Source organism: Erithacus rubecula, assembly GCF_903797595.1.
Source record: "Erithacus rubecula genome assembly, chromosome: 12".
NCBI lineage: Eukaryota > Metazoa > Chordata > Aves > Passeriformes > Muscicapidae > Erithacus > Erithacus rubecula.
The window spans coordinates 6,246,318-6,269,558 of NC_136664.1; the positions used below are offsets into that span (position 1 = coordinate 6,246,318).

Here is a 23,241-nt window from a genome sequence, read left to right on the forward strand (position 1 = left end):
CCGGACCCCCTCAAAGCCTTTTCAGCAAAACGCCATCACCAATAGAGCTCAGCCCAGCTCTGGTGGATGGAGGAGGATGAGGAAGCAGATGGGCGCTGGTGGGAAGGGATGCCCCTAAATCTCTTATCCAAATCTGGCGAGCAATGCCAGGACGATTCTCTGGGGAATCTCGGAGGGTGGTGATCCTAGGGAAGTGCCTCAGCTACCTCTGAGCGGCTGTGGGTGCTGGTGATCCCCCATTGCTGCTGCTCCACCTCCCTCAGCCTTCCTCTGGAAAAACATCCGCTGGGGAGGTGGGTCTGCCCCACCCCACGTCGGGATTTCTCCCTCAATGATTGCAGAGACTGAACAGGTGCCAGGGCAGTAAAACCCGAACCCATAGGCACAGCAACAAACCCGGATTATTTGTTTAGGCAAATAAACCTCGGTGATGTCAGGGAAGTCTGGGGGGAAATCGGTCCCTGGGGGTACCTGCACAAACACCAGGTGAGGATGCTCCCATAGGATGCAGTAACCAGGTTCATCAGCTCCCCAAGCAGACAGGTCCCAAAGGCAGATCCCAAAATGGAGCCAAGGTCTTCTCCAAACCTTCCACTAAATGTGCATTTAGTGTCTTTCCTGGATCTTGTTCCCCCAAAATTTGGAGCTTTTGCTATAATTCCACAGCTTTTCCCCAGGAGCTAAGGCTGGCTTTGAACCCTGAAGGCACCGTGGTGCTTCTCCTGGGGAGGAAAGTATGGCACAAGCCCTCCAGCAGCCTGGCCCTGGCCTCCTGCCACATAAGGGGCCCAGAAAGGTAAATGGCACCATTTCTCCTTGAGAAGATTATAGGGGCCGGGCCCCTCCTGCCCATGCTGCCAGGTGGAGCCAGCCCTGGCCCCGTGGCAATGTAGGGGTGGGATGCTCGATCCCAACACACCCTCCCCAGCGGCCTCGGGGTGTGCTTCCACCCTGCTCCTGGTGTGGCACGGTGGGAAAAGGGTCACCCCTGGGCACCAGCAGTGCTACCCAAGAACCACCATGTCCCACCAGTCCCCAAAAGGCTCAGCTCCCTGGGGACCACCCAGGGATGCTGTGTTCCCGCTGCCAGGGGGCAGCCACCGAGGGCTTGTTTTCCAAGCGCCACCGGATACCGGAACAAGGTGGATGTATGCAGGCATCGGCAGCCGGAGTGACTCACACCACAAACCCCGAATCTGGAGATGAGGAGAAGGGCACGGAAAGTGCTGGGATGTGGCTCTCCCACGGTGGGGTTCATGGGGGAAAGTCGGGCACTTGGCAGCTCACCAAAGCCGCAGGGCTCTCAGTGAATAGCTGCAGTCACCGCCGGAGCGGTGAGCCATGCACAGCTCATCCCCGCGGCGAGATGTGAGCCGGGGGCACGGCGGGGAGGGGGCACAGAGCCCCCGGGACCGGCCTTTGTCCGGGATGCCGCGGCACTGACGGGAACGCGGCGGTGCTGGCTGCCCTTTGTGCACGGAACAAAGAATAGCCAGAGGCTTCCTCCGCTGTCCAGAAGGAGCCAGAGAGGGAAACGTCACTCGGCAGAGATGGGCAGCGGGTCGGTGGTGCTCGGTCCCCTGCCAGAAACGGGCAGCACCAGCTAATGGCACCTCCCTGGCCACCCTGCAGGTACAGGCATGGGGGCAGTGGGGACCCTGATGTCACCACAGGCAGATTTGCCATGCTGCGATGCCGGTCTGCATCCCAGCAGGCAGAGTGGGACGTCCAGCTCCAAAACCTCAGTCATCAGGAGATGCAAAACCCCGGGAACATTTCCAGCTAAGTCCAGTTTATGTGGATGCACCACGGGCTCAGGACTGACTCGTTGCCCCTAACTGATGGATTTGTCCCCCTGCAATTTGTCATGGTTATTTGTTTCCACAGGCTGTATTACTTCAACTCCGTGTCCAGTCACCTTGAGGAGCTCTGCTCGGCGTCTGCCTTCCTCAGTGAGAGCGGCAGGAAAGCCGAGTATCAGTGCACTTACTCACTTCCCATCCTCTCCTCACCCAAACTCGTCTGCTCGATTCCAAGACAAAGCCCTGCTCACCCATTTTACTGCCGCCCCAGGGCTGCAGGTGGCCTCCATCCCTGCACTGGATTTGGGGCGAGAGGAAGGGCTTCAAGCGTGGTGCGATCGTGGGTGCAAATCCAGGCTCGGGGTGTTTTTGGGCTGCCACAGCCATACAGCCACTCTTGCCAGCCTGCAGCCGTGCTGGCACCAAATGGATTTGGGCCATGCAGCCGGAGACCCCCCGCTTTTGACAGTGCCTTGTGAGATGCCCAGTGGCAGCACCTCAAGGGGGCTCAGAGTCCCCTCCCATTTGTCGGGGGACACTTTGGCACCGCACAGCGGCACCGCCGCGGTCCCGCATCGCCACCGGCCGTCCCTGCGCATGGATATTCCCGGCCTGGGACCATTCCTGCGATCCTTGTGCCATCTAGTGGGACCTGCACCAACCACACGGCGGGGTGTCCGAGCGGCAGCGGGCGGCGGGACCCCGGCCAGAGCCGCCCGGCTCTCCCGGCGATGGGCAACCCAAGAGCGTTGTGGGGCTGCAGTGCCACACGCTGTGCGTGCCCAGCTCCTGCAGCCACCCGTGCAATATTTCTAGGTTTCAGTTCATGACATAGGGCAACCATGTGCTTCAGTCTGACCTATTTCAAATGGGGGCTCCTTGGGAACAGATTTAAGGGGCCCTGCTGGCCAAGCTGGAAACCCAGAACTAGAGGAGAAGGGTGCCAGGAGGACAAGGCTGCTTGGACCACAGAAATGGATCACTGGCTACATCTTTAGGTGGTGGACCCGAGACCAAGGAGATTTGATTTTCACAAACCACACAAATCCCAGGATGCTGCAATGCATCCTCGAGCCTGCTGGTGTCACCAAGACATGTGCGTCCAAGCAAATAGTAAAGACACTTGGAAAAAACTTTGCTGGTTTTAGAGTCGGGAGCGGGTTAAAGCCGCAACCACGCACCCGCAGCTCTGGCCAAACCGCCTGCAAAATCGCTTCACCGGCTGCAAGAGACGGCGCCGGTTCCCCTGGCACAAGACGCTGGGATAGGGGCGTAGGAGAGCAAAGCATCCCTAGCCTCCAGCTTTTTGGGGTTGTTTCCAGCAGAAAAAAATCCAATCTTGGAAAGAACACGCACGAGCTTTGCAGTTTTGCTTTAATTTGATTTGGTTTTCCATGCTTCGCTTGATCCTGGGCGAGAAAAAGGTGTTGGTGTCCCGTGGCATCGATTCCACGTGCGGCGGAACACAAACCCTCTTGGCCGCTAGTATTGCCCAATTTTTTTGTCTGAAAGGCATCCAGCAAAGGGAAAGAGACGGGGGCAAAATGGTGGTTCGGGGTTTTGCCGCTTGGCCAGGAGGGAGCCAGCACGGGGATGTGCGGGGGTGCAGATGTCGCGTGGCCACCGCTCGCCCGTGTCCCCCCGCCGCGTCCCCCGCCCGGCACCCACGCCACACGTGTGTGCAGCCCAGCCACGGGCACGGTCCCCACCCGTGCACACGCGGGTCGGAGCCGCCAGGCCCGGCCTGTGTGAGCAGAGCGCCGCAGCCTCCGAGCAGCGGAACCCCGCCGTGCCCCCCCCGGCCGTGCCACGGAGCAGGACACGCAGCGCGGCCCGGGACCGGCCCCCGGGCGCGGGCGGGGGGCGGGAGAGGCGGCGGGACGAGGAGGAGGAGGGGAGGAGGAGGAGGAGACTCGGCCGCAGCGCCCCGGCCCGCGCGGGCCGCGCCGACACCGCCGGGTGAGGGACCGGGCCGGGCCGGGCTGGGCTGGGCCGGGCCGGGCGGCACCGGGAAACTTGCGAGAAACTTTGGCGGGGGAGGGGCCGCTCCGGGCCGGGCCGGGCCGGGCCGCGGAGGGGCGGGCGGGGCCGTGGCGAACCGGGCGGGGCCGGGCCGGACCGGCAGGAATTCCGCCGCAGCGGAGGAATGCGGGGCTCCCGCCGCCCGGGCCGCGGCGGGTGAGGGACAGAGCCCGGAGCCACTGCGGGGCCGCGGGGGGCGAGCGGGGCCGCGATCCGCCCGTGCCGGTGACCCACGCGTGTCTCCCGCGGGTGTCCATGAGCCACGCGTGCTCCCCGCGGCTGTCCCGTGGATGTTCGTGCTCCACGCGTGCTCCCCGTGGATGTTCCAGGGGTGCCTGTGCTCCCCGCGGGCGCTGCATGGTCGCCGGTTCTCTGCATGTGTTCCATGTGGTTTTTGCGTGGGTTCCTGTGCTCCCGTGGCCGCTGTTTGTGCGGGGTCCTGCCAATGCCTGGGATTCCTCCAGGAGCAGCCCGAGAGAGCACGGGCCTGGGCTTGCCGCTGAGTTTTAGCAAAACTTCACCATTTCAGCAAATATCACCAGAAAAAGTAGGTTTTTTCCCCCATGCAAATCGCAGAACTGCCACCGGCCTCTGCTCCCGCTGCTCCAGCACTGGCTCTCCCAGCCCAGCCGGATTTGGTAGCAAGTCTGGGCTGCACCGTCCCAAAAACCTGCCGGGGCTGCGGGCAGCCGCGGCTGGACCCTGTACTTATCCTATTAGGACGCACAGCAGCCTCCCATTGAGGTTTCCTGGGGCGGTTTGCCTGCCTGGCCGCACCGGGATGTGAGGTCCAGGACGGGATGTGAGGTCCGTGCCTGGATGTGAGGTCCGTGCCGGGATGGAGGCACTCGGACCCTTTGTGTGGCATCATCAGAGAGCACGTCCAGCTCGACACGCGTCCTGCCGCCACGCCACGCCAATCCAGCAGCTCCCGCTCTCCTTCCGGAGCTGTTCCTGCTGTGCTGGCCCCGGTTCCGGGCTGCAATCCCCGCTGGAGCTGCTGGGGTGCAGCTGAGTACCCCAACTCCAGGGGATGGTCTTGGAGGCTCACGGATGATGTCATCAGATGATTTCATGCAGATGACATCATGCGAATAGCATGTAGATGTCTTCCCTTGGTTGTGGTGCGCCGGCAGAGGTGCCTGCAGAGCCGACCTGAGACCAGATGCCGGTGGCTGGGCTGTGGGCCGTGGTCCTCGTTGAGGACATCACTGGTGTCTTCACTGGGGATCTGACCAGGGCCTGCTGGGGACCTGGCTGGGGACATTGCCACACTGAGGATCCATCCCAGGGATCTTGCCACTCAGTGGCAAAACCAGGAAGCACCCCCCTGCACCTACCACAGTCCCCCCTGACCGCTGCTGTCTCTGCAGGTCCCCGGGTGCAGGAGGTGAGGCCATGCCCTAGGCCAGCCGCGCCATGAGCCAAAGCGGGGCCTCCTCTCGCCTGGCCGGCTCCCCGCCGCTGCCGGGGGGCTCGCTGCTCGCCCTGCTGGCCCCCGAGCCCTCGCCGTCCCCCCCCAGCGGGACTCCCTCGCCCGGGCCCCCGCCGGCGCTGCTGGAAGGGGACTGGGAAGGGCGGGAGGAGCTGCGGCTGCGGGAGCTGGAGGAGGCGCGGGCGCGGGCGGCGCAGATGGAGAAGACGATGCGCTGGTGGTCGGACTGCACGGCCAACTGGAGGGAGAAGTGGAGCAAGGTGCGCGCCGAGCGCAACCGGGCGCGGGAGGAGGTGCGGCAGCTGCGGCACCGGCTGGAGGCGCTCACCAAGGAGCTGGCCAGCCTGCGCCGCGACCGGGACCGGGACCGCGACCGAGAGCGGCCGGACGAGCGCCCGGCACCGGCACCGGCACCAGGCAGCGCCGGCAGCCCGGCCGCGGATGGAGCAGAGGGGGACGCCGGCCCTGAGCAAGAGCCTGTGCGGGATGTGGGCACTGAGGTGCCCCAAAAAGCCAAGGTGGGGGTGCGGGACTGCCCCGGGCGAGCAGGGGGACAGGGGAGCTCCTCATCCGTGTCTGCTACCCCAAAACACCACTGCTTGTGCTGTAAGGATGGGCAGTGGTGGGGAAGATTGGGAGGGCCAGATGCCTCTTGGATGTGTATGGAGGGTGTCATATGCCTCCAAGCAGGATTTTGGGCTCAGACCCCTCTTGGAGCAGTACAGGGCAGTCAGATCCCTCTTGGAACAGTATTGGGAGGGATCAGACTCCTCAGAGCAGTGTCATGAGGAGATCCAGAGCCATCATAGCCCCATCACTGCATCTCATGCAGTGAGAGGACACTGTGGCACTGACACCAGTCCCTTTCCTGGTACTTTCCCTTCAGGGGCACTAGACAAAAATCACTGTGCTAGTACAGGGGATGATGGCATCGGCAGTGTTGGTGGCATCTCCCAGCCATGGCTTGACTGTCAGGGTGTTCATAGGGGCTTCTGGAAGGGGTTTCTGCTGAAGGAAGGAGCGGGAGGAGGAAGGATGGGACACCAGAGCCACCTCAGGGATGGTCCCAGCTGCTCCAGCCGTCCCTCTGCTGCTGTTGGCTCTGTCACAGCACAGAAGTCACTGCTTGGGGTGCTATGCTGTGACAGTTCAGTCCACCTGACAGCACAGCTGCCAAGTGACAAATCTGAGACTAATGTGAGCATCCCCCATGGGCTCCACACTTGGTTTTCAGGGACATCCTGTCCCCCTGAAACCCCCTGTGGCTCATCTACTGTGTGCTCAGAGCGCCTGGTAGAAGGTCACTCATGTGGCAGTCCTGGGTGAGATCAGTGACATAAATTGGTTTTAAATTTTTTGATACCAAATTTCCAGCATGGCAGGGAGCTGGCAGCACAGGGTGATGATGTGTGGGAGCTCCCCTGGGAGTGCAAACCCCTCTTCATCAGCCTGAGGAGATCCCTGGGGAATGGAGGGAGAGATGCTCCTGGTTCTGGGGTGAGGGCTGGGTGCTGTAGGGGCTGGGAAGCCCTCTCACCCTGTCCCCTGTGCTGGGCCACCCACGGCGCCACAGGAGCTGGAGCTGATGGAAAACATCTTGCCGAGCAAGCAGGAGGAGAGCTGGGAGCAGCGGGGCCCCCGCGCCTCCTTCAGCCGCCAGGAGCGGAGCCGCCTGCTCTGGGAGGACGTCAGCGTGGTGGAGGAGGATGCCACCAAAGTCACCGCCCTCAAGCTGAGGCTGGATGAGTCCCAAAAAGTGCTGCTCAAGGAGCGGGAGTGAGTGCTTGGCTCATCATCCTTGCAGGGTGCCAGCTGATCCCAGCCCGGTCCCCACTGGGATGGCGTGTCCCATGGGGTCCTGCAGTGTGTCACTGTCATGGCTTCTCCCCAGGGACAAGCTGGCACTCAGCAAGAATATTGAGAAGCTGGAGGGAGAGCTCAGCCAGTGGAAGATCAAGTACGAGGAGCTCAATAAGAACAAGCAGGAGGTGATGAAGCAGGTGAGTGAGGTGCCTGGAGAGCAGAGCTGCCCCAGAGGGTGGCCTGTCCCTCAGAGGGTGGACATGGTGGCCCACAGCCATTTCCTCAACTCCAGGTTGCTTGTTAAGGGTCTTTGTTAGTGGTATTGATGCAGTGGGTCCATCCATAAAGGTTGGGTGGATGGGTGTGGGCAGGGCTCAGGTGGAAGGTTGATTTTCACAGCCCCCTTTGGTGCTCCCACAGCTCAACATCCTGAAGGAGATTCATCAGGACGAGCTGGGGCGCATCTCCGAGGACCTGGAGGATGAGCTGGGTGCTCGCTCCAGCATGGACAAGAAACTGGCTGAGCTGCGTGCAGAGGTGAGGCCAAACCCCAGTGTGGGGGCAGAGGGAGCGGCGAGGGGGGTCCTGCTGCCCCCCAGCCACGCCATGCCCTGTCCCAGATGGAGCGGCTGCAGGCAGAGAATGCAGCTGAGTGGGGCCGGAGGGAGCGCCTGGAGACGGAGAAGCTCAACCTGGAGAGGGAGAACAAGAAGCTGCGGGCACAGATCGAGGACCTGGAGGAGGTGCTGGCTCGCAAGCGGCGCCAGACAGCCAGTGCCCTGGACACCGACCTCAAAACCATCCAGGCTGAGCTCTTCGAGAAGAACAAGGTGCTGTAGGGGTGGTGCTGTCCCCCACCACAGCATCCCTGGGTGACTCTAGTGGGCCTCAGCCTCCCCAAGGACTCCCTCAAGCCCAAATTTTGCTACCATCCTTCAAGGGGTGGTGGTGACCCCATCCTTGCTCCATCAGCTCCTGGGTCATAGGGTGGGGCAGCGGGAGAGGTCCCTGGGGAAGGAGGAGGGGGCACTCCATGGTGGGGGTGGCCCTCCCATGCTCAGCCCCCTCCCCATGCCCTCCACAGGAGCTGGCTGACCTGAAGCACATCCACACCAAGCTGAAGAAGCAGTACCAGGAGAAGATGGCCGAGCTGGCCCATGCCAATCGCCGCGTGGAGCAGCACGAGGGAGAGGTGAAGAAACTGCGCCTGAGGGTGGAGGAGCTGAAGAAGGAGCTGGCCCAAGCCGAGGATGAGGTGGGAAAGCTCATGCTGGTGGAGAGGGTGGGGAGTTGTCCTGCTCCCTACACAGCTGCCAACAGCACCACTCCCATCCCATCCCATCCCATCCCACAGCTGGATGAAGCCCACAACCAGACGCGGAAGCTGCAGCGGTCGCTGGACGAGCAGACAGAGCAGAGCGAGAGCTTCCAGGTGCAGCTGGAGCATCTGCAGTCACGGTGAGCAGGGGCTGGGTGAGCCAGCAAGGATGGGGTGATGTTCTCCTTGCCACCATCCCTCAACCAGCATCTGCCTGGTTGAACCCCAGGCTAAGCATAGCCAAAGTGTCTCTGACATCCTCAAAGGGGCACAGCCATCCTCTGAGCAATCTTCACCCTGCTTTGAGCTGGGTGCCATTCACCTCCCAGTTAAACCAGCACAAGGCTTCCCAGAGACCAGTTCAGCCCAGTTTTATGCTGCTTAGTGTTGCACCCACTATTACCCATAGTCAGGGCAGGCTCCTAGCATTGCACACCAGTTTGGGGAGGTGGGAGCTGAGTTTTCTTGCCCTTAAAACTTTCCCTGGCTCTGCTTTGCCTCTCCAGCAGTAAAGAGCTGAAATGGCTGTGGGATCGATGCTGTGGCTCCAGGAGGCGCTGGGGGGGTGTTTATAATCATTCTTTATTTTATTGGGACATCTGCATTAAATCTTGGAAGCATAATGGAGGATTCATTGCCCCCCCCTCCAGACTCCCTGTGCGCTCAATCCTAAATAATTCATGCTTTCCAGTAAAATGTAGTGGACTGGTTGGATCTCACTGGATCCTGGGCCTTTGTATTTTAAATTTGATTCATAAATTTTCCTTGATGAATTTTCACACAAATGCAAGAAAAGAGCTAAAACCACCACAGGTTCCTGGGAATGGGGACTCTAGAGTTCTTTGAGGGTTCCTCAATTTAAGGGGATGACACCTCCCTTCTCTGCAGTCCTGGCTGGGTCTGTGCTGCCCAGCACAGTGATGTCCAGCTGGGGAGGGGTTTACCCTGTGCCCCTTGTGCTGAGCACCATCCACAGCTCCCCATCCCATGCTGGGGAGCCCCGGGCTGCGGGGGCTCACCTGCGCTCAGAGGGTGCAGGAAGGAATGTCTGGGGTGCAGTCACGCTGTAGGGGTGCAGGGGAGGGGGCTCAGCCTCAGGGCCCCCAGGCCGTGCTGCCCCCCAGCCCAGCACTGTCCCGCAGGCTGCGGCGGCAGCAGAGCGCTCCGCTCTTCGGCAAGATGCGCAGCGCCCGCTTCGGCCCCGACGATGCCGGCGACGGCACCAGCGACCCCGACGAGGATGAGGACCTGCAGATCCAGGTGCCCTAGAGCCCAGGGCCAGTGCCACCACCGCAGGACGTCCCACATCAGTCCTCTGCGTTCAGTGCATGTCACCACGGGGCTCAGCTGTGCCGTGACCCTTGTGTAGATGGGGAAACTGAGGCATGGAGCGGTGGGGAGAAATGTGCCCAGGGTGTTCCAAAACCCACTGCTTCTTGGACAGTACTGGATGCCCCTTCGGCCACTGGCAGCTCCTGAAATGCTGATGTGGCCAGCAAAGCCAGCGTCACTGAGCAGCCCAGGAGGAGGAGGCACAGGCAGAGAGAGGCACCAAGCCTGCCAGCCACGAACTGCCCACTTCTTTTTATATATATTATATATATGTATGTATTTGTATATGATTTTTTATTATAAATACAGAGCCCAGATGGACCCAGGCTCTGTTGGCGGTGTGAGCTGTTGGTCTGTCCCCACACAGGAGCGAGGGTGGAGAGGGGACACATCAGGGACAATTGACATTTCTTCACCAGCCACCATTGGCATCCCTGTCCCCGTGCCTGGAGAGCAGCCCAGTGTGGGGGTAAAGCCTGTCCCTGGGCCTGTGCAGAGAAAGGTGTTTACCCAGAGCTGCTCACCCTGGGGAGGTGCAGAGGTGCTGACCCAGGGGTGCAGAGGTGCTCACCTGTGGCTGCTGATGAGCCCAGCACAGCCCCTTCAACCCAGCCCCCCAGCACACAGCCTTGGGGGCTTTGGAGGTGCTCAGACACAACCTTATTAAAAATTAATATTTTGGTGAGCTAATCCCCTTGCTCTGCCTTTTAATTGATTGGCTAAAAGCACAGCTCTTTGCTGCTCATGTTTTTTTTTTAATGCCCTTTTATTTCCAGTGATTATTTATATTTTTATGGCCCAACGAGTGAAGCCGAGGGGGTGGGGGGTGCCTGGGAGCATTTTGAGTGAGAGCCCTGGAAACCAGTTTGGGTGGCACAGAGCTGGGATGAGGCGACACCTGAGCTGAGGGACAGACAGCAGGCTGCTGCCGCCCGTCAGTCGCTGCGGGCTGTTCGCTCTGAAGCCTGGCGATGGAAACCTCTTTGCAGGGCGGCCGGTTGTGGCTCAGGTTGGGCAGCCCGGGGGTGGAGGGAGGGAACCGGGGCGGGACCGGGCGGGGCGGGACCGGGCGGGGCCGAGCGGCTCCGGGGCTCGCAGGACGCGGCGGCTCCGGCGGCTCCGCTCCCACCGGGAGCCGGGTAAGGCGGGAGGACCGGCGGGGAACGGGGACCGGCAGGGGGGTGACACCCTCGGGCGTGTCCGAGGTTTGGCTGACAAGTGTCGGGGGCGAACGGCCGGGGGGTGACAACGCCCGGAGGGACGTCCCGGTGTGACCGGGGACTGATGGTGATGAGGGCTCGGGGTGTGGGGGTGCCGAGGTGACAGTCGCCCTGTCAGGTGCCCCCCAGCATCTCTGAGTTCCCTTGGGGTGTCCATGTGCGTGGGTGGGGTGATGGGGATGGGGAATGAGGGGGATATTCCCCTCAGAGGGAGCGCTGCCCCCGGCCTCTCTCGGGACGGCGGGCGGTCCCCAAGGTGCTGTCCTGGTCGGATTCTCCTGCTGCTGGGCTTTGGGGACCAGGGTGTCGCCGGCATGGAGGAGCATCCCTGGGGATGGCCCTATTCTGTTTCCTGGGTTACTGCCTTCTACCTGGGATTTCTCCACCTGGGAAAAGAACGTGGTCCCCACCTGGTCCCGCCGGTCGTGGCTGGGGGAAGCAGCAGGGACAAGGCTGAGCGAGGCCGAGCTCACGGTGGGAGAGGAGAGGAGAGAGGCTGGGTTACACCAGGGGTGCGAGGTTGGGAGCCGGGGGCCCTCTGACCCCCGCAGCAGAACTGAACCCAGCCCGTGCCCTCCCAGCGGGGCCGTGCTGCTGCCCGAGCGAGCGGCTGGGAGGGAGGAGTGGGAGAGCGAGAGGTGATGGAGAGAACTGTGGGCGAGGCCAGGTGAGGGTGTCCCCTCGGACACATGTTGGAGCTGGCGGCAGGGGACTGACCACTTGTCTGTGCCACCCTGGCTCCGCTGTGCTGGCAGGGGTTAACACCGGACTGTTCCACTCGGATGGTTCAGGCAGCGAAGGGAGGAGGAGGAGGAGGAGGAGGAGGAGAAGGAGGAGGAGGAGGAGGACGACAAGGAGGAGGGGGAGGAGGACGAGGAAGATGTCACCCGTCGATCTGTCATTTCTCTTTTCCAGCCAGCATGGGGGACGCTGCTAGCACCATGCTGGGCCGGTGGTGAGACAGGAGTGATACGGAGGAAGAGGATGGAGAGGGGGGGGCGAAGGTGAAGGCAGCCCCCCCCTCCCAAAATATCCCCTAGCCTATCGAGCCATCGCCATGGCGACGAATTTTAACGACATCATCAAGCAGGGCTATGTGAGGATGAAGAGCAAGAAGCTGGGGGTGAGTGGGGATCTTGGGGAATGGGGAGATGTGGGGGGGAACAGCCATGGATTTGGGGTGCTGGTTTCCCAATGAGATGACGTGGGCAGGTCCCTCTTGCCGAATCCTGTGCCCCTATTTTGGGGTTGAATATGCAGCATTTGGGGGCTGTGGGGGCAGAGGAATGGAGGATGGCAGGGACGGGCCACTTGTTGGTACCCAAATCACCCAGCAGCCCCGGGGGTCCAGCTCCTTCACCGGCCAAATCCTGCACCGAGTAACGCCCGTTCACCTGCCCCAGGTCACCCAGGGTTTGGGGAATGTCTGTGAGCCTTCCCTTCCCCCCGTGCCTCAGTTTCCCTGCACACACAGTTTGGCATCGGGAATGCTCCACACCGGGAGGGGGTGGAGCTGCTGGGTGCAGATTTGGGTGGTGTGGAAGTGCAGCACCCTTAGGTGGGGGGTCAGGGGGTTTGGTCGCCCATCTCCGGGGTTTGGAGCCAGCAGCAACGAGCATGCTGGGTAATTTCATGCTAATTAGGGAGAACAAAGAGGGAGCGGGCTCGAGGCGGGGGGGACATGCCCGGGGACGGTGGCCCCACCACCTTCAGAGGCAGAGGATATCGGGGAGGGGAAATGCCAGAACAGCGGTCCCCTTGGGAGCTTTGTCTGTGTTCAAGAATTAAGCCCTGTAATCAGCACTGGCGGGGGGTGGGGGCAGATGATGGCAGCCCCGGCATATCCCTGTCCCCAACATCCCCTCCTGTTCCCAGGCCAACAGGGTCAGCAGAAGCAGGCACGGGTCGTGGGGATGGGGACAGGGGGACGTGGGGATGGGTGGGGACAGGGACCCCCACCTGCACCAAGCAGCCGCCGCGCTCTCTGCCCGGCAGATCTACCGGCGGTGCTGGCTGGTCTTCCGCAAATCCTCCAGCAAAGGGCCCCAGCGCCTGGAGAAGTACCCGGATGAGAAATCAGCGTGCCTGCGGGGGTGCCCCAAGGTGAGGGGGTGCGCTGGGGGGGTGCTGGGGTGCTGCCCGCTGCTTGGGGACCCGTGCAGGTCCTTCCTTGCCTGAACTCGCTGAGTGGCTGCACCCCATGCGCTCCGGAGGGGGATGCAGCGGGCTCTGGGTGCAGCGGCTGTCAGGGTCTGGGTGCGGAGGGAATGGAGTCTGGGTGCAGCAGGGAATAGGGTCTGGGTGCTGCAGGTGCCAGGGTCTGGGTACAGCAGCGAACAGGGTCTGGGTGCAGTAGGTGTCAGGGTCTGGGTACAGCTGGGTGCAGTGGGTGTCAGGGTCTGGGTGCAGCAGGCGTCAGGGTCTGGGTGCTGCAGGTGTCAGGGTCTGGGTGCAGCAGGCGTCAGGGTCTGGGTGCAGCAGGCGTCAGGGTCTGGGTGCTGCAGGTGTCAGGGTCTGGGTGCAGTAGGTGTCAGGGTCTGGGTGCTGCAGGCGTCAGGGTCTGGGTGCAGTAGGTGTCAGGGTCTGGGTGCAGCAGGTGTCAGGGTCTGGGTGCAGCAGGCGTCAAGGTCTGGGTGCAGCCCCCGGTGACTCCCCAACTCCTGAGCAGGTCACCGAGATCAGCAATGTCAAGTGCATCACGCGGCTGCCCAAGGAGACCAAGAGACAGGCGGTGGCCATCATTTTTACCGACGACTCCGCCCGGACCTTCACCTGCGACTCAGGTACGGGGCAGCGCCCAGGCAAACCGGGCTGAGGGCGGGGCACCCCGGCGTGGCCAGGGTCGCCCAGGGGCTGCCGTGGTGCCTTGCAGAGCTGGAGGCGGAGGAGTGGTACAAGACGCTGTCGGTGGAGTGCCTGGGCGCCCGCCTGAACGACATCAGCCTGGGGGAGCCCGACCTGCTGGCGCCCGGCGTGCAGTGCGAGCAGACGGGTGAGCGCGGCGGCGGGTGCTGGCCCGGGGCTCCGCCTCGCTGCACCCCCCGCAGATTATTTTATTTTCTGCTTTTTTTTCCCCCTCTCCAGACCGGTTCAACGTGTTCCTCCTCCCCTGCCCCAACCTGGACGTTTATGGCGAGTGCAAGCTGCAGATCACCCACGAAAACATCTACCTCTGGGACACGCACAACCCCCGGGTGAAGCTGGTCTCCTGGCCCCTCTGCTCCCTGCGCCGCTACGGCCGCGACGCCACCCGCTTCACCTTCGAGGCTGGACGGTGAGATGTCACCCTTGCCAGGACAGGGACCACAGCTGTGTGCCTTCATCCAGCTGGGCACTGCTGGCACCACCACAGGCATGTCTGAGGCTGAGGTGATGCCCATAGTCTGTACAGTGTGCCCATGGCAGGTGGGGCTTGCAGCTGCTCAACACCATGAAGGCACAGCTCTAACAGTATGGGAAGCTGAATCAGCTGCCATCTGGGGGGGGTTTGTTTGTCATCCCTTGGCTTGAAGACCTTGGTGACATCCTGTGCCCTGTTCCCACAGGATGTGTGATGCAGGAGAAGGTCTCTACACCTTCCAGACGCAGGAGGGTGAGCAGATCTACCAGCGCGTGCACAGCGCCACATTGGCCATCGCTGAGCAGCACAAGAGGGTCCTGCTGGAGATGGAGAAGAACGTCAGGGTGAGCTCCAGCCCATGCTGAGGGGGGACACAGCTGGGGAAGACTCTGGGGGCCCTGTGTCACCCTCCTCCCCCCCATCCACTGCAGCTGCTGAACAAGGGCACTGAGCACTTCTCCTACCCCTGCACCCCCACGACCATGCTGCCCCGCAGCGCCTACTGGCACCACATCACTGGCTCCCAGAACATGGCCGAGTCCTCCAGCTATGCTGGTGAGTGTCCCCACCCCACCCTGAGGAGATGCTGCTCCTCCAGCCCCCAGAGCTTTCCCCACCAGGTGAGCCCACCCTCTGTTTTGTCCCCAGGGGAGGTGTATGCAAGCGCCCAGGCCAGCTCGGACAATGACCTCCTCAACAGGTTCATCTTGCTGAAGCCAAAGTCCTCTAAAAGTGACAAGCCTGAAAGCAGGGAGCCTGCATCGTCTCCATGAGCTGGTGTGGGGGGACTGTGGCAAGGGTCCCCTATTTCTTCTTCAAGGGGTGGCAAAGATGCAGGCAGTCACCCCTCAGAACCTCCAGGACAACGAGCTGGGGCACCTTGGTGCCAAGACCTTAGGAAGCAGGCACTGGCTCACATCCTGGTCTGGCATTAGTGGAGGCAATGGCTGGCTCAGCCTCAACTGACTTCAAATATATATTGAATATCCGTATTGTAAGAGATATTTCCTTCTCACATGAATGCAAATGTGGTGGCTGCTGAAGAGCCCTTGGGCAGATGCCCAGAGGTTTTTGACTCTTGGGGATCCAACTGGGAGGTGAAGAGAGTTGGGGGGGGTCAAGAAATTCAGAGTTTTCTGCGTGGCAGGAAGGCTGGAGTATCGCTCTGCCATGGCCATGGAGCAGCATTGGAGGATGCAGCTGTGCCAGGCTATGGTGCAGGGTCCCACCCCTCCATGAAGAGCAGGGTGCTCCTGAGGACACCCTGCCATCCCTGAGCTGATTTTTGCACTTAAAGCTATTTAAATGCTCGCTGTAGAATTGAGATGTCTCAGGAGAAACTGGTTTTCCTTCCAGGGGCATTGGTTGGGGTGAGCAGCATAGAGCTGACCTCCTCAGCTTCTCCCACCCCAACACCCCTCAGTCCTCCCACAACTGTGCCCCCCTGCCATGCCCCTGTTTTTTCTGCTGGTGGGCAACCATGGGACTGGTTTTGGCCAGTAGCATCTGTCTCAAGGGGCAGCTTTGTGGATATGAGAAGCCCCAGGGCAGAGAAACCCATGCTGATGGGGAGAGAGCCACATTCCTCTGTGCATTCCCATAGCCCTCACTTCCTCCTCACCCACTGGGGGTGGAACTGGGCTTTATGTGCTGAACTTAAAAGCAATTGATTTTTTCTAGTTCTCCTATTTATTGACCTCCTTTAGAAGGGCTATCTTTTTATTGCCGTGCAAACCTTGGTGTTTCTTTGGAATCTTCTTTCTGTCTGGGTTGGATGCTTGGTGGTTTTATTTCTGCCCTTTAAAGCTCCAGGTCCATGTGTTGGGCACAGGGAGTGTCGTGATGTGGGAATCTGTGGTCTGTAAATACTGTGTTTCAGGGTGGTGTAGCTTGTGGCTGAGGGGACATGGGGACAGAGAAAGGCTGCTCCTTGCAGCATGGCAGGGCATAGAGGGGCTCTGGATCCCAGCACTGCCCAGCAGTGTGTCCTCCCTGGGGTGAGAGGTGGAACTTGCTCTCTCTTTTCCTGGCTACACACCTCATCTGGAAAAGATTTAACATTTGTTACCAAAAATGATTGGGTTTTCTGTTTTTTAAGGAGTTGCTCAATGAATAAACAACCCTTATCCACATCCACCCTTCCTGTTTGTCTGTTCCATCCAAGCGCGCTTGGGAAGCGCAAGTGGGAGTCGTGCCTGCCAGAGAGAAAAATGCTGATGGGGGGAGATTTCCTGAGGTTCCTGGCAGCATGCTTGGCTCAGGGCTTTGTTCTGCCTCCAGCTATGGCCAGGACATTTCAAGTGAAGCCCTAAAACTGCTGGGATAGGAAGAAGGGTGGAGCAAGTTGCCACTCTCCAGGATGCCAGCACCCCACTGTCACCCTCACCTCCAGCTGCCCAGGGCTCCAGGGATGTGCCAGGCCAGTGGTGGCTCCAAGTCCCCAGGTGAAGGAGTTTCAAGGCACACCATCTCCCAGCTCTCCCAGAGCTGTGCCAGGTAAGCTATCCATGCCATGACTGCTTGGCACCACTGGCCTCAAGGTAAGACAGCCATGCCAGCCAGCACAGTGATCCCTCCAGGGACAGGGATATGGGGAGCCATGCTGCAGCCAGCTCTGCCATGGCAAGGAAATGGAAGCAGCAGCCTGGCTGCAGCAGCTTTTGCCTAGAGGGGAAGGCAATGCTGGCATGGGCTGCTCTCCCCAGCTCAGTGTGACCCTAGCACCACCTCCTAAACTGTCCCACTCCACACCAGAATGAACACAGGGGCACACAGGCCTTCCTCTCCCTCCCAGCCCCCATGGTACCGGTGCTGTGGTCTCTCCAGGAAAGTCTCACCAAGAAGCTCATCCCAAATCATGCTGGACAGTGATGGAGGGGAAGAGGAGGGGTGACAAAGGCCATTGCTTTCAGCCACTGCCAGGGGGGTCAGGGCATGGGACCTGCACCAGACTCCACCCCAGCACACACTGGTGGCAGTGGGCACAAAGAAAGGTATCAGCCAGGGAACATTACTGACAGACCATGTGCCACCCAGCTCCTCAGAAAAGGGTTACACAGCACAGGGGTGGAGTCTGATCCAGAGGATTCTGTAAGTACAGCTTTGCCTGCCTGGCCCTGCTGGGCTCCCCTGCAGTGCTGCCTTCTGCAGCATCTCGCCCACCCTGGCCTCAAACATCTGCTTTAAACACAGCACTGGATCAATGAACAACAGGCTGCCTGCAGGAGGGGTGCTGCTCTCCTCAGGAGATAATGTCACAAGCAGCAATCAGCATCAGTGAGCAATGCTCCCTCCAAAGCAGATCTCATTAAGTTAATGTCTATTGGAGAGAAGTAAATGATGTGACATCTCCTCCAGCAGCCTTGGATGAGCTCTCAGGGATGACAGAAAAATTTGGGGGTAAGGCTTTATTCAGCACAGAAAAGAATGGACATGTAAATAAGGTAGGGTTGTGTAACAAAGGTACATGCTTCCCAATCCCAAACACCACATGGCCAAAATCCAACTCCAGGATCACTTGGAGACAAAGCCTGTCCCAGCTAAGATGCACACTGACTGATTCCCTTCCTGTTTTACCCTACACATCACAATGGCTTTCCCTGGGAAGTGCTGGGCCAGGAAGCAGAGGGAGATGATGGGGAGGTAAAAGCCTCTCCCCAGATCTCAGCCAGGCATCACTCACAGCTCACAGCACTCTCCTGCAAGGGCCCCCTCAGTTGATAGTGAGGACATCACTCTGGATCTCGTGGCTCAGCTGTGTCTGCAGATCACTCAGTTTCTTCTTGAGGCCGGACAGGGCTGACAGGACGATGGTCTCAGGGCGCAGAGACCCGCACGACTCCACGTTGTAATAAAACCTGACTTACAAGGAGGGGGTTATGTCACCATCACCTCTGCCAGGAGGTGCAAACCAGACTGCACATCATTCCAGCCTATCCACACTCACAGCAGGAGATCTACCTGGAATCCCAACCATCATCATCATCATCATTCACCCCCCAAGCAGGCAACAGACAGTGTTTCCCCTTTACAACCATCACAACAACACTCACAACTTCATGGGCTGCAAAAGCACTTCTGAGATTGATTTCTGTTCAGCACTGTGACCTGTGAGCCAGCAGCCCCAAGGCAGGGACTAAGGCTGGCTGAGGCACTTTTGCAGTGCAAATAACACCAGCAATCAGAGCATGAGACACACAGGTGAATGAATACCTTAAGCCAGGGTATTTCCCCTGCAGGCCTCACACCTCACTGAGTGTGCACCGCCCTATTTGGCAACATGAATTCAGAACTGTCTGGTATCTCCCAGGGGGGAAAACCTGCCACATCTGGGTACATCACCACTTAACTCCTGCCCTGCTTTCCAGGGAATGTCAGCTCCCTGAGCTGGCAATCTCAGCACAGTGTAGACACTCTTCTATTAATGAGAGCCCATGAGATGCACCCACCCAGTCCCCCCATCTTCCAGCTGCAGCACTGCATTCAGCTCCCTACCTCTCTGGCTTCCCATTGGGGTCATAGGGAGCCTGAGCATCCTCATCGTCGATCTCTGAGTACTCACTCTTGGGCCTGGAATCAGAGAGCAGGAGAGGTTACACAGAGCCCCTGCTCCAGCCTGGCCCCACAGAGCCCAGGCAGCCAAGGAGCAAGCACTGGGGCTCCCATCCAGCACACAACAGGGTGGTTAGCAAACACCAAGGCACAGAAATAAGCTCAGTTGCACATGGTGTTTTCTGGCTCCTCACTAATGCCACAGAGTCATCCAGCAGCACTGGAAGAAGAGAATCAGCCCTGCTCTGCCCAAACTCAGCAAGCCATGTACTGTGCTCCGTCCACCTACACTGGTACAATCTGGCAGGTGCTTACAGTGAAGGGATGTTGATTCCTGAAGGGACTGTGTTTATGGAGCCTGGATGCTTTTCTGGAGTAATGGACCCTGAGTTCTCTTTTCTTTCTACTTCCCACTGGGCCAGGAAAGCACTGGAGTACTGCAGCTCTCACATCTGTGAAGCACAGTTGGTTTGGATCCAGCAGGAAAAAAAAAATTCCTGTACAATAGACACCAGCTGCATCAGTGAGCTCCGTCCTGATGTCCTGCACCTGCACTCCTCTCCCAAAATCACTGCAATACCTTTGCATCATCTTTCTACTTGCTGCATCCTTTGGCTTATAGAACACCACACCAGAGAGACTGTGTGGAACCACATAATCTGTGTAAGAAAACCCAAAACCTTGAGCTGTCTGAGAAGCCAGCACAGAGAATCCTGTACCCACCAAGGTCTCCTGCTGGCCTTCCTCTGCCCAAGCAATGCCTAGAAACTCTGATCCCAGCACCCTGTAATCAGCTGTCTGAAATAAAACTGTATTTCTCAAACACACCCTCTGCCTGTACAAACCACTGAGAGAGATGAAGTGTTAATGGAGGTGGGATTTCTTGTTACTTGCAGAACTACCCATGACCAAAACAGTGCAGAGGTTTCCACGACCCTGACAGCTGTTTGGAGAGTCCATCTGCATGCCAGTGCTCTGAAAATAGCCTCAAAAAGCAACTAGCATGAAAAATGAAACAAAAAATCATAGCTAGCCTCTGAGAGCAGAAGCCTTTGGCTCTGTATTGTCTTCAGAGAGTCAGATGAACTTGAAAAGACAGACATATCGTCAAGAACTGGCAGCTCCAATATCAATCCTCTTCTGGGATTTTTCCAACTTTTACACATATTTTGCCTAGCACTTCTCAAAAACGGTTTCCTGGTGTCCTGTCTGTTGTATACCACATCAGGTTTCTGAGTCTGCCAATGTTTACAGCAGCACATCTACTACCCTGCCCAGTCTCAGCTCTCCTTCAGCCTACTCTGCCTAAAGCACCTGGTTCCTCACTGTGCTGCTGGCTCCAGCATGCTCAGTTACAGGATGTCTGCTAGGTGATCACTTGGGTACAGAGCCAGGAGCAGCTCAGGTACCCATTCATGAAAAGTGATGATGGATAAAGTCCTCACCCAGGTCAAAGCAGGGTAGCAGCTTTCCAAAAGTAAAATCACGTCACTTATGGATAAGAAGCTGTGTGCAACTTGTTCTGCAGCTTGTGCAGAATGGTATTTCAGAGGAGAGGAAAGGACCAGAGAGGGAAACCCTGCCAGAGCTCAGGCTCCAGGAGTGAGGAGATGTATGGACTAAATCACAGCCATACTGGGCTTCCTCTAGCCAGGCTGAAAAATCAGTCTTGCAACCCAACCTTCCACTCTTTCCTCTCATAGCAACTTCTTTCATCTCACACTGATCTGTTCCTTCCTCAGACCTTACTCCGATCTACAAAACACTTGGAGAGAAGAAAAAAACCAGCAACAAGTGGTGAAAAAGGGCATGAAAGGGAGGACAAAAGATGACCACAAACCAGTCCACCTTGTCTGCAGCTGCAAACAAGTGACTGGCCTTGCTACCCACCCCCAGGAGCAGAGTCTGCACAAGACGATGTAGCAGGCACGCTCCCCATCACTCACTGACCCAAATCATCCCCAGGGCTGCAGTGTGAGCTGTCACCTGCTGGAAAACCCTTCCCAGTCCCTGCAGACAGAGAGCAGGACATACCACTCCTCAGGTTTGGGGTAGACAGTGTGCCTGAGCGCGTTGTCGGGGTCGTACTCGAAGGCCACGCCGGCCGTGGGGTTCCACTTGGCGTGCTCCTTGCCAAAGCCCTTCTTGGCGTAGGCGCGCAGCCGCAGCTCCTGCCCCTTGCGCAGCTTCACGATCAGGATGTCTGCAAAGAACACGCTCCTTTGAGAAGGCTGCAGAGGAGAAATCAGTGTGGGGGATCTGCAGCAAAGGCAGATTTCACCTCATCACCTCATCATTTCACCTCCTTGCTGTGTCTAAGCTCTCACAAGGAGAGACAGAACCACCCTCTGACACAGGATTTCAGTTCTGGGACAATCTGAATAGCATTAAGACAAAATGCTACCTCACTCATGCAGTGACACCAGCTGCTCAGAAGTGCCATATTTACAGCTGCCTCAGGGTTGCACAGCTAGTAAAGGAAGAATGAGTTCAAAGAACCTGAGAAAAAAGTTAATTTCCTCCTACAGCTCTTATTCCCAGTGATCCACCACTCACCATCCTGCTCCACATAGTCATTGGGGTCGTTGTCTCTGCTCCGAGATGTCACCTGCAGCAGCCAAACAAAACCAAGCAAAATAGGGACAAGATCAGTTTGGATGAGTGCTCCAGCACAGCACATCTGCTTGGTTCCCAGAGTCACTCCCACAGCTACTACAGATGATACACAGCACTCAGAGCACCTCAGCCAAAGGCAAGTAACAGCAGGCTCCAGCTGGGCTTTACCCAGGCACACACTGTCACCAGGCAACAGGAGCAGCCCAGGTTGTGGTGACATCTGGATCCACCTCAACAGTGCACCAGAATATTCTCTCTGTAAGTCCCTTTGCCTCTGTCCCACTTTGGCACCACCAACCCTCCCCAAGACAACTGCACAGAAGCTGTTTGGCAGCACAGCCCTGACTCAGGCTCCTCACACTTTGCCATGCTGAGAGCCAAGAACCAGCAAGCCAGAGGTCACAGGGCAGCCAAGGAGTTTGGGATGAGGGATGCAGGACGAGGCCACACTATTTTGCACCCCATCAAACAAGTGAAGCACAGTGTGGCAGAGACAAGGAGGGCACTGGCACACACGCTGCTTCTGCAGACATTAATGCTTTGCTCTCCCACTAGGGTTTAAGTGGAGCCTTAGGAAACACAAAAGGAGCTCAGAGTGCCTGCACCCCATGTGTTTGCCAGCAGGAATCAGCGGGGGATGGCACTGACCGGGATGACGCGGGGGTTGTTGGAGATGAGGTCGCGGGATGTCACGTGCCGAGTCTGGTCCTCGTTGCAGCGAACGTCCAGCGTGAACTCCACGGAGCACTCGGGGCAGAACTCATCACACGTGCAGTCCTGGCACACACACGGGTTCTTTATGCAAGAAGCTGCCAGAGCTTCCCATCAGATCAAACACCCACCACCCTCAAAATGATGCCCCACAGCATTTCGCTGGACTCACTCTGGAATATTGCATCTTATCCACAATGTCGTCACTGGTGAGGGGGATGAGACCTGTGAGAAGCAGGAAACCAGAGGAACATCTGAGTGAGACCACAAGAGCTCCTAACCCTCCTGCCAAGACAGGCAGAGGAACAACATCTGACAAAGAGGCTTCAGCACCCCTCGCCCTTCATCTTCCTCCCCCACTGCAGCACTCACCCAGTCGGTGTGCAATGAACTCATCGTGGAGCACGGAGGAGTTGGCATCTATCTGGACCCAGTCAATGGCTGCAGAGAACAGAAAAGAAAGTCACAAACTGAGAAATACTCATGTGGGGAAAAGCCAGGTTGAGAGGGCACAGAAAACATTACAGAGACAGCAGAGACACACTGAGGCAGCATCTGCAGGGAACAGTACTGGGTGAACACGGGTAAGGAGAGCCAAAAGCAGGGGGGAGGTGTGGGAGAACAGGGAGGGCAGCCCAAGGGACTGCGACCACAGGCACGGGCCTCACCTATGATGGGGACCTCTGCGATGAACACTCTCCGAATGGAGTTTGCCACCCTGAGGGACGGAAACACCGTGTTTAGGCACGAGGGAGCGTGAGGCTGCGGGCCCGCAGTTGCGCTGGCCGAGGCCGCTGCGGGGCTTTGCCCCAGAGACCCTGCCCGGCCGCACCGGCGGCGCCGCAAGAAGCCCGGCTCCACGGAGCCGCCGCCGGGCCCGCCCGCCCCGGCCCGGCCTGCCCGGTGCTCACGCCAGGTCCGTGTTCTCGATGATGAACTTGACGTTCTCGTCCGTCAGCTCGGTGATGCGCACGGTGGGCTGGTTGGCGTACGGCATGGCTGTCCCGCCCCGCTCCCGGCCCCGCTCCCGCTCCCGCTCCCGGCCCCGCTCCCGCCGCCCGGCCCGGCCCCGCCCCGCTCCCCCCGGCCCC

At 59.0% G+C, this 23,241-nt stretch overlaps 3 protein-coding genes across 4 annotated transcripts; 2 read left to right on the forward strand and 1 right to left on the reverse strand.

The window, feature by feature from the left end:
* Nucleotides 1-3,638: 3,638 nt before the first annotated feature.
* Nucleotides 3,639-10,044, forward strand: CCDC102A (coiled-coil domain containing 102A). Of its 2 annotated transcripts, none has more exons than XM_079316160.1 (9): nucleotides 3,639-3,761; nucleotides 5,198-5,777; nucleotides 6,833-7,035; nucleotides 7,151-7,259; nucleotides 7,483-7,599; nucleotides 7,683-7,892; nucleotides 8,147-8,317; nucleotides 8,417-8,520; nucleotides 9,523-10,044. In XM_079316160.1, the coding sequence occupies exons 2-9, from the start codon at nucleotides 5,244-5,246 to the stop codon at nucleotides 9,647-9,649; spliced, it is 1,575 nt and encodes a 524-aa protein (XP_079172286.1). In that variant the 5' UTR covers nucleotides 3,639-3,761; nucleotides 5,198-5,243; the 3' UTR covers nucleotides 9,650-10,044. The 2 variants fall into 2 exon arrangements, with proteins under 2 accessions (XP_079172286.1, XP_079172287.1); XM_079316161.1 differs by having other exon boundaries at nucleotides 6,869-7,035.
* A 741-nt stretch (nucleotides 10,045-10,785) lies between these two features.
* On the forward strand, nucleotides 10,786-15,264 carry DOK4 (docking protein 4). Its single transcript, XM_079316162.1, has 9 exons — nucleotides 10,786-10,851; nucleotides 11,848-12,055; nucleotides 12,928-13,035; nucleotides 13,601-13,715; nucleotides 13,805-13,924; nucleotides 14,017-14,206; nucleotides 14,478-14,616; nucleotides 14,704-14,827; nucleotides 14,921-15,264. The coding sequence occupies exons 2-9, from the start codon at nucleotides 11,990-11,992 to the stop codon at nucleotides 15,043-15,045; spliced, it is 987 nt and encodes a 328-aa protein (XP_079172288.1). The 5' UTR covers nucleotides 10,786-10,851; nucleotides 11,848-11,989; the 3' UTR covers nucleotides 15,046-15,264.
* Nucleotides 15,265-17,664: 2,400 nt separating this feature from the next.
* Nucleotides 17,665-23,219, reverse strand: POLR2C (RNA polymerase II subunit C). The gene is made up of 9 exons (XM_079316391.1): nucleotides 23,062-23,219; nucleotides 22,819-22,868; nucleotides 22,523-22,591; nucleotides 22,323-22,375; nucleotides 22,088-22,216; nucleotides 21,380-21,431; nucleotides 20,858-21,026; nucleotides 18,767-18,841; nucleotides 17,665-18,129 (listed from the first exon to the last, which is right to left on the reverse strand). Exons 1-9 carry the CDS (start codon nucleotides 23,145-23,147, stop codon nucleotides 17,985-17,987), a joined length of 828 nt encoding a protein of 275 aa, XP_079172517.1. The 5' UTR covers nucleotides 23,148-23,219; the 3' UTR covers nucleotides 17,665-17,984.
* Between the last annotated feature and the right edge of the window lie 22 nt (nucleotides 23,220-23,241).